This window comes from Cuculus canorus, chromosome 11, assembly GCF_017976375.1.
Source record: "Cuculus canorus isolate bCucCan1 chromosome 11, bCucCan1.pri, whole genome shotgun sequence".
Taxonomy (NCBI): Eukaryota; Metazoa; Chordata; class Aves; order Cuculiformes; family Cuculidae; genus Cuculus; species Cuculus canorus.
In genome coordinates, this window is record NC_071411.1 from 6069099 (window position 1) to 6079230 (window position 10132).

General features: G+C 48.1%; 1 protein-coding gene across 1 annotated transcript; it reads left to right on the plus strand.

The window, feature by feature from the left end:
* The first annotated feature begins 33 nt into the window (after nucleotides 1-33).
* Nucleotides 34-9413, plus strand: LOC104068517 (cytochrome b-c1 complex subunit 1, mitochondrial). Its single transcript, XM_009571420.2, has 13 exons — nucleotides 34-164; nucleotides 1049-1189; nucleotides 1639-1725; nucleotides 2733-2862; nucleotides 3556-3754; nucleotides 4344-4423; nucleotides 4570-4685; nucleotides 5073-5216; nucleotides 5904-6064; nucleotides 7071-7156; nucleotides 7610-7698; nucleotides 8252-8327; nucleotides 9175-9413. The coding sequence occupies exons 1-13, from the start codon at nucleotides 105-107 to the stop codon at nucleotides 9237-9239; spliced, it is 1434 nt and encodes a 477-aa protein (XP_009569715.2). The 5' UTR covers nucleotides 34-104; the 3' UTR covers nucleotides 9240-9413.
* Nucleotides 9414-10132: the final 719 nt, after the last annotated feature.

Consider the following 10132-nt stretch of genomic DNA (forward strand, 5'->3'; position numbering starts at 1 on the left):
GTGCGCATGCGCAGGTATTCACCGACCGCTCGGCCTCGCACGCCTGCGCCAGCCCCGCCCCGCGCGCATGCGCACTGCCGCCCGGGCGGTCGCGAGGACACAAGATGGCGGCGTCCTCGGTGTGCCGGGCTGGGCGGGTGTTGCTGCGGGCGCTGCGGCCCTCGGTGAGTGCGGGGCCGGGGGGGCCTTGGAGCCGTGGTATCGCTAAGCTGGAATAGAGCTCTGAGATCATCCAGGTCGTTCCAGCCCCGGTTCTTGGAATTGTGGAATGGTTTAGGTTGGAAGGGTCATCGGAGCCTTTCCAGTTCTAGCCCCCTGCCATGGGGCAGGGACACCTTCCACCAGACTAGGCTGCTCAAGGCCTCATCTAGCCTGGCCTTAAACACCTGCAGGCATGGGGTGTCCACAGCTTCCCTGTGCAACCTGGGCCAGTGCCTCCCCACTTTCATAGTGTAGAGCTTCTTCCTGAAGTCTAATCTAAATCTTCCCCCTTCCAATATAAAGCCATTCCCCATCATCTTGTCACTCTATGCCCTTGTAAAAAGACCCTCCCCAGCTTTCCTGGAGCCCCTTTCAGTACTGGAAGCTGCTCAGAGGTTTCCCCAGAGCCTTCTGTTCTCCAGGCTGAACAACCCCAACTCTCTCAGCCTGTCCTGATAGCAGAGGTGCTCCAGCCCTTGGATCATCTTTGTGGCCTCCTCTGGACCGTTTCCAACAGTTCCATATCCTTCTAATGTTGAGGATTCCAGCACTGGATGCAATAATCCAGATGGGGTCTCATGAGAGCAGAGTACTGGGGCTTCTGACCTGCTGGAAACCTGTGCTGCTTTGGAGGGTTTCCAGCTCACCTGGTAACGTAGAGTTAAATGTGAATGGGTGGGTGAGACAATGCAGCAGCAACTCCCAGGTATAAATATGAAAGAACTCATCTGTCTGAGCCTTGCCCAGCAGCCTGCGTTCCACAGGCCTGCCCTGCAGAGGGGAGATGCTGGTTGCGATGATAGTGGCACTGATGTGTTTTTTTGTTTGCTTGTTTGTTTATTTTTAGGCAGCTTTATGGACTTTCACAAGGAACCGAGGTGCTGCCACCTATGCCCAGACACTCCAGAATATCCCAGAGACCCAAGTCACCACCCTGGAAAACGGTCTCCGTGTGGCTTCAGAGGAGTCCAATCAGCCCACCTGCACGGTAAGTTTAAGGTGGGTGTAGGGCTTACTTGAAACAATCGCCCTAGTCTGTAGCTGGTCTTCCAAAAGGGACCAAATCATATTTTAACTGAGACCCTACCACTTCTCTATTAACTGGTGGGATTAATATAGCCATAGAAGGCCTGGCCTGGCTTTGCAGAAGCTTGTACCTCAGCTTTCATGCTCTACAAGTTTTCTCAGCCTTACAGTTTTTCCTGTAAGTAGTGAGTGACCAGTAGCAGTTATAGCTCTGGCAAGATAAGGCTTTTATGAAACTGTCAGATAAAAAGTCAAAATGCATATGCAAAACTGTTGCTGGTGCTTATTCTTTTTTTGGTGTGATGTTTGTGGAGGATACTTCTTGTCTGTGCTGTTATATTTGTAGCATAAGGCTTTGAACATGCTGTTTCTTTTCTTTCTAATATGTGTAGTTGATCGTTTTGCCATTAGGTGGGTGTGTGGATCGGAGTGGGGAGTCGTCATGAAGATGAGAAGAACAATGGAGCTGGTTATTTCCTGGAACATCTAGCCTTTAAGGTGAGGAGGTATGCAAGGTCTGGCACAAGACTGCCTGGAGAGCTGTTCTGAATATTCACTTATATATTGTATACTCACTTTGGAAGCTGTAGCTGTTGAAACAGAGCGTAAATTAGGCTGGCTGAGTCCCGGAGACTTTGCGCATAGTATACAAATAAACTTCGGAGGGCACCTAGCCTGTATGGTGCTCTTTGTTTGAATGTGCGGCTGCTTGCAAGCATGCGTGAATTAAGGTAGCTTTTATATACTAGTTGGTGTTTCCCCTTTTGAAGGAAAAAAAAGTTGCAAGTAACGAGTGAGACTGAGTTTCTGATGCTGTGGTTCCAGTCCCTGACTGCCCCAGCCACTGTGCAGCAGTCGTACAACAATATGTTATAAAGCATGTTTCTCCACATAAGCAGGCAGAGCTCAAAGCAGTGCTTCCTGTAGCTGTTTATTTTCTTTTTGGTTTTCTTAGTGGACCAGCAAAGTTTAGAGGCTACAGCTTTTACTTTTCTAATAACATAAGTGTCTGCTGACAGCCCTAGAGCAGAAGGCATCTAAGCGTGGGACTTGCTGGCTCAAGTCCAGCCTGTGCCATTATAAACAACTGCAGCATCTGCCTGACTTCTTAAGAGATGAGCTCTGCATTAGAGGTAGTTTTCTGCACCTATTTTGGCTTCTTCTGAATATTGCTGCTCGGATAGCTAGAAACCTGCTTACTTTGGTTCAGCTTGTTCTTGGTTTACTTCCACCAATGTGATCTTCAGCCACTGTTGTCTCTTAGCGTAGATCTCCTTCCCTGCTGGGTTTTTATTAGTCTTTCAAAATGGGCTTAAACCATCCTTTAGCAAGAATAAATAAGGCAAGTTTTAAACCTCTTGTTTTCTGTACCTGCTCTTGGCCTTTACAAATCATGTGATGGCTTTTATTGTTTTAGATCTTTATTGTTCTTTTCCTTGCTTTAGTTCTGCCCAAGACGGGGAATCTGTTCCGTTTCATAATTGCATTTGTGTGTGTTCTTTTAGGGCACAAAGAAGCGTCCTTGTGCTGCCTTTGAGAAGGAGGTAGAGAGTATGGGTGCTCACCTGAATGCGTACACCTCGCGTGAGCAGACTGCCTATTACATAAAAGCCTTGTCCAAGGACATGCCCAAAGGTAGGATGGCTAGAGGGAGAAGTCTGGTTCAGAGGTTAAGAGTGAAGCAAATGGTCTCCCCCCAGCATCCTTTCTGAGAACAGATGAGGGAATGAAGCTGTGGTGAAGAAGTAAACTGGAGGTTCTAGTTGGTAGTTGGAGAGAGTACTGCCATGACATAATGCTTCAAGGCTGCAAGTTCATGAGTTCCTAAAACCAGTTTCATAAAGCTGTCGATATGTCAGGCTGCACTGTATTGCCAGGAGGGAGGGGGAGTTCAGTAGGCTTTGGTTGTTTTATGGTGCTGAGAAGCAGGTCAGTGTCAGGAGTGCTCAGTGCAGCTCTTGCTGGTGTTGCCTGTGCTCTGTACCGCCATGCGTGGACTCCTCTTTGGGTTGGTTTTGTCCAGAGGTGGTGATTTGAGTCAGAGCTGTGGGCCCTGCTATTTATGCGGGCTACGCTGTAGGTGTCACCAGCTGTGTGTAAGGATTCAGCGTGTTTCTGCAGCAGCACCTGCTTCTGACAAGCTTCACCTTCTGCAGTTGTTACCTGCTTTACACTAGCAGTGATGCTCTGCAAGCTAACTTGGAGACTTTGTGCTAGAACAGTGCTGTTTGTCTCCAATGCAGTGGGAATGGGTAGTGCTCATCTCTGTTATGTTGCATCCACTCCCCAGTGGGCACCGGGATTGCTAATGTAGGAAATATGTTGCAGTTGTAGAACTTCTGGCTGATATTGTGCAGAACTGTGCACTGGAGGAGTCTCAGATCGAGAAGGAACGTGGCGTCATCCTTCAGGAGTTGAAAGAAATCGACAGCAACCTGACAGATGTTACCTTTGATTACCTTCATGCCACTGCTTTCCAGGGGACTGCGCTGGCCCGCACTGTTGAGGGGACCACAGCGAACATAAAGTGAGCAATAGGCTGGATGTTGTACACAGCCCACTGGTTCGGTCCTTGGGGTGCATGGCTGCTGCTTCTCAGTGGTGACTGCACAAGAAAACTCATCTATACACAGAGGTGGTCCCTGCCTGTAGGGTTTTTGTTTGTCTTGACTGTGTTTTCCCCATTGGTGCTGGTGAAAGCATAATGCTGCACACATTCTCCTCTAGAAACCCCTCACACAAGACATGAGATTGGCAGGGCCTGATTGAACCTTCTCCCATAGCTGTCAGTTTGAAATTGTTAGAGAAATTAAGAGCTAGGGGTGTTCATTAAAGCAGTGGCCTTGAGAGTACACACCTTCTAGGGCACTGGTAGCTCAGTGATTGGAGTCAGTACTCTCTAGTCTTGAGGTCCATCCTTAACTCTCTATAAGCCACCAGTTTCTGTTCTGTATCCCAGAATTAGAGCACAGGAAAAGCATAGACAGTGTGGTCTTGCTTCTGTCATTACCCCGTGACTAAGAGAACCAACAGTATCACTGCTGTGAACTTCTCCTAAGCCGTTCATCCCTCTGGCTCTGAGATGCTGATACATTGGGTCTCTGTGTTCTTTCTAGGCATTTGACTCGAGCAGATATAGCTTCATATGTTGATACTCACTTCAAGGCACCTCGTATGGTTCTGGCAGCTGCTGGAGGTAAGTTCTGGATTCTTGTGATTCTGAGAAGCCTGAGTATTTTCAAGCTGGCGATCAAACCCCTGTCACCCATCTCTAATGTAAAATCAGATCATTTTGTTAAATTGAGCTGTTTAAGACTGAAAATCTCTCTCTTTGATTGTCAGGTATTTCCCACAAAGAGCTGGTAGATGTAGCTAAGCAACACTTCAGTGGCGTGCCTTTTACCTACAAAGAGGATGCTGTGCCTATCCTCCCACGCTGTCGCTTCACAGGGAGCGAGGTAAAATTGTTTTGGTCCCTGAACAAAACAAGCAGCTGTTGCCAAGCTGTTGAATGAATGTGAAACCAGTTACAGCTGCTTCTGAGAGGAAAGAATCTGTTTGTAAGCACAGAGAAGCTGATGCTACAGCATCTTGGTAGTGCCCACATCTTTTCTTTGTGGTTTATTGCCACAGCCTGTTGGGTTTTAGCTAGGACTAAGTCCATTAGGAATGTGAGGCTTTTGCTCGCATAATCTGCTGGAAAACTCACATTGGAGCAGCTGATTTGTGCTCAGTACTGCCTGTGACTTTTAACTTCACTGGGACAATACAGAGTCCCTAAGGTTTTCAGCTTTCAACCCAAGCCACTATGCTCACGCAGTTCTTCCCTGCTCGTTATTTTCTAGATCCGTGCCAGAGATGATGCTCTGCCGGTTGCCCATATCGCTCTTGCCGTGGAGGGGCCAGGATGGGCTGATCCAGACAACGTTGTCCTCAATGTGGCTAATGCTATCATTGGACGCTATGACCGCACATTTGGAGGTGGCAAGGTAGGTGTCTTGTGAGTGTGATAGGGAGAGCCTGGAGCCTTTTCATATGAAATATTATGGAGATTGTGGCTGAACGTGCTTGATGGGAGGCTGTTGCACTCAGCTTCCAACTGTGAACTGGTCAGGAGTCTGAGAAGTAGGATAGAGGCTAATGTAATATGTAATTGAGGCTAATCCAGGACCGTTCCTGAGAGGTGATGCTGGGAGATGAATTGAGCCTTCTCTCATAAGTTTGAACGAGGCTCAGCTGGTTAATTCTCAGCAGCTTATTCCTACCCTTACAAATTAACCGTTCAGTGAGGGAGGTGATGGTAGCAGGAGCAGAGCAGGCTGTAGTGTTATGATGCAAGTTATCTTACAGTGGCAGAGCAGGTGGAATTTATAATCCCAACGTTATATCCGTTCTTGTCTGAAATGTGTCTGGACTGTATAACTGTGCTTACCCCTAATCTGTGGCTGGGAAAGGAAATGATTTTGCTGGATGGTCTCCTAGGCCATTGTCTGTGGCTTTCCCACCAGCGAATCTCATCTGTCGACCACATGAAATGCCTAAATTAAGCTCCGCTTCATCAAAGTGTTCCGTTGTGTCTTGTCTGTGGTCTTTGTGAAAACAGCTTCATTGGAAAGAATTTGAGCTGTGAGGAAACTGTAAGGCTGAAGTGGCTGATGGTATCTCCTTATTTACAGAATCAGTCCAGCAGGCTGGCTGCGCTTGCTGTGGAGCATAATCTCTGCCACAGTTTCCAGACATTCAACACCTCTTACTCTGATACCGGCCTCTTTGGTTTCCATTTTGTTTCTGATCCTCTGTCCATAGATGATATGCTGTATTGTGCTCAGGGGGAGTGGTAAGTACAACTCCGGCAAGAGTTTGTGTTTAAGATCTGACCCTCTTGTGTGAGACTGAGCTGGTGGGGAGTGTATTAGGTCTTCAGAGAGCTGTGTCTCTTTATGCACTTCTTAGTAGCTCGCATTCAGGTTAAGTGATCTGTTTTTTCTCAAATGTCTTAGGTTGTGGCTTTTGAGGAGCTATTTTAATCCCTTAGGGCTCTTCAGGTCTTTCATGCTTCCAAGTATTAGCAGTGAGGCTTTGGGTTTTTAATGTTTAAGTGAGATCATTCCTTAGAAACAAGGCTTTCCCAGCACCCAAGAGGCGTATCTCCATTGTCTTGTCAGCTTGAGCAAAGCAGGCAGAGTTCTTGCCTTTCAGAGTGTTGTGGCTGATAAATGCCCTGCTGCAGGGGTCCTGCCAGTGTTCAGGGGCCTTCTGTCTATCTGTCTTACAGTATACATGTATATCCCACTAATGGTTGGAGGCTAGAGACGAGATTCAGAGTGAGCCGTGCTGTGTATGGAGCAGATGAAGTTAGCCCTTGCCCCAGAGACATTGCAGTTGGCAGGGGAGGAAGGGATTTCGCAGCTGGAGTCCAAACAGACTCTGTAGAACTGTCTTGTTCTTTCAGCATCAGTTTCCATAGCGGCTTGCCATGCGTGGGAATAGCTGACAAGCCTTCCTTCTCTTGTGATGGCGTACTGCAGACCGCTGGTCTCTGTGCCTGATGGGCAAGCTAGAGCCGGCACCAGAGCTGCTTAGACCTTTGTGACTCTAACTCAGCGTGTAACCTGTGGCTGATATGCCCTGCCTGTAAGCCTGAGCTTTTTGTCTCCTGCTGTTCAGTGCTCCCCAGTTTTTAGCCTCTGCAGTGATCAAGAATGAATCTCAAGCCTGCAAGAGAGGAGTCATGCTGATAATGGCTTATTTCTGCAGAGGCTTGGGAAAGGGAGGAATTCACTTTCTGTCTGAGCAGACAAACATCTTTAAGAGCTTTAGTGGTCTTTCAATCTCCTCTCCAGGATGCGTCTGTGCACTAGTACCACAGAGTCAGAGGTGAAGAGAGCCAAGAACTATCTCCGGAACGCCATGGTGGCTCAACTGGATGGTACGTTCTGGTTTATGGATTGACCGCTGCGCACCTTTCAGAGGTTGCCACTTACCTCTGTCTTGGGGAGCAGAAGCTCTTCCAGACATTGCAGTGCTGCTGGCAGGAGCAGGGCAAAGCTGCTTTTTCCCCTCTCTGCATTGGTCCAGCCATGTTTTTGAAGCAGCTGACCTCGGTCTGCTGTGCTGCTGGTTGGCTCTGATTCGGTAATCTTCTAGTCATTCTATTGCTGAGAGTGAATAACGTGCTGCCTGCTTTTTCTTGGCTGTAACATTTTGGAGACCAGTGAAGCAATCTTTGTATTGCTTTAGTCCTGCCAGTAATTAAGGCTGGTACTTCATTAGAATCTGTTTAACAACAAGAGTTGCTTCTATCTGCTTTGAGTGATGATCAGGCTGTGCAATTCTGAAAGGCTTTCTGCTATATTAACTATGTGATATCTTCAACATCTAGGTACTACCCCAGTGTGTGAGAATATTGGAGGCCATCTCTTGAACTATGGACGCCGTATCCCTCTGGAGGAATGGGATGCCAGGATTGCTGTAGGTATCTGTTTTTTTTGAGGTACCTGAGGATGATTGGTGTCAGCATTTTCTGGCCTTAGTTTACTGCAGTAACATTAGGCTTGTGTATCCCTTAGTCAGGCTGCCTGGGGTCCAGGCGGTCAGCCCACTGGCTCTGGTACAAATATGTCAGAATATCTGGCATAGGCTCGATGTGTCCTGTGTCCCTGTGGCTGGATTCAGTCCATCCCAGAAAGAGGGCATACGCCTGTGTTAAGCAGCACTACTTGCAATTCCTTTAACGGTTTCCCTAAAGGTGGCCAGTATCTAGTTCATGTAATTCTGTAGCCATGGTACCCCTTGGAAGGCTTTGGATTTTGCACTGATATGTTCTGTGTCCCCTCAGAAGAATGTGCTGTGGAGAACATTATCCATCCTCGCAGACGAGAGCTGGGCACTTGGTGCTGGTGGCCCCAAGAGTCTGACAATATCTCATTAACGATCTTGATATAGAATGGCAACATTAACTTCCATCTTTGAGAAATGCAGGTCTGCTGGAAGGGTCATTAATTGCTTGTTTGATATTTATTAGGCCGTTGATGCAAGAATGGTGAGAGATGTCTGCAGTAAATACATTTATGACAAATGCCCGGCAATTGCAGCGGTTGGTAAGTAGCACGCAGCAATTAGTACACGGTGGAAGGGAGCTGCAGGCACTTTGCACGTGTCTGTTCTGGTCTCCTAACCACTCTGTGTCTTTGCTGGTATCCTCCTACCTCTTCATGTTAGATGTGCCAAGGCACATTTGCCAAGAGATCAAACCTGCAGGTGATGGAGACACAGTGGCAGCGAGCTCCTGGCTGTCCTCCCAACTCTCCCCTTCCTTGCTGTGGACCCATGACTAAGTTTGGGAGTCCCATAGCTGGGTGCGGGCCTGGTGCCGTCTGCCAGGTGTCCTTACCCTGGGGTCATGGTGGTTTATGTAAGGGAAGCGAAGGGACCTGATTCTCCTGTGCTGCTCTGGCATGTCTGTCTGGCTGAGGACAAATTCCTTGCAGAAAACCTGCCTGAGCAGCTCAGCTCTGCTCTGCTGCCTCTTTCCTGTGTGTTGTGGATTCCCCTCCTCCCCGCAGCTGTTTCCTCTGGCCTTCAAAGAGGAGCAGCTTGGAAAATGGGAGATGCCTTTTGAACAGGAAGTGGGAATGAACTAGCCAAAATCTCTGTGTCTTGGTGGCTCCCTGCGTTTCATACATGTTTGTGGAGCTGTACTGAGCGCTATGGAGCAGCATCAGAAAGCAACTTATTCTCAGGAAATGAGAATATTGTCTCTGTCGGGAGATGGTATCTGCTGGTTTTCCTGATGCAGGTTTGATCTGTGGTTGCCTGGTTTTGTGAATAGCTGCTCCGGATTGTGAGCACTGTCTGCTATACCACCATCTCCTTTAAGACCAGAGGAAGCTGCACAGGGACTTCTAACTACGTCTCCAGTGACTGACTCTTGTTCTGTTCACCCAGGTCCCATTGAACAGCTCTTGGATTACAACCGTATCCGCAGTGCCATGTACTGGATCCGTTTCTAGGACGTGTCTCTGCAGGTTCGAAATAGCAAAGCTGTGGACTGTGCCAGGTTCCCTCTGGCTCTGAATGTCTTGTGCACCAGGGGCAAGATGAATCCCATCAAAATGGCTGTCGTCTTGGTGTTAAATGTATAAAAAAAAATAAATGTATCCTATATGGAGTTGGTTCTGCTGAGAGTCAACTGTGTCTTGCTGGGTCATGTGTGTAGACATTGTTAATCTTGACATATTGATGAGGTATGGGACCAATCGGTCTTCATTTGTCCAGGGCTCATTGTAGAATCTTGTCTGCGTCCTCTGTCCTGAGCAGGCAGCATCCTGATTCGGAGGTCTTGTCTTTAGGCTGATTGAAGGAAGTCTTGTCCCTAGCACGAGGCTGCCAGGGTTGCTCTATTTCCACTGTGCCCTTTTGTGCAGTGGCAGCGTGGTCACGCTTGGGCATTGCTGCTAGTGCTGACCTAAGAATGAAGGGCACTTGTCTGAGGGGACCTTTGTGCTCTCTTGCTGATCAGAGAGATCAAAATTCTATCTATGGAAAGTCTGTCCTCTTCCTGTCCTCGGGCTGTGGTGTTGATGTTTCTGGCCTGGCTGTTTGTGGCTGCCTTGTTGCAGTGGCCGCTTCTGCGGCAGGGGAACCCCTCTCTCCTAATCACATAGAAACAAAACTGGTCTTCTGAGTTCCCACCAGCCCTTGAGGCTGGTGAAGGTGATCAGCCTGGTGCTGCCTGGTGCTGCCTCAGTAACAGTTGAAGCGGTTGTCTCTACCAGAGTTGGGACGGTGTGAGGAGCTGGAGCTGTTGCTAGTCAAACACCTTTCCAGAGCTTGTATGGGGATATGATACTTCTTATCTTAACCTTCCTGCTTATCTCTAAACAGTCTCGATAATAAGCAGACA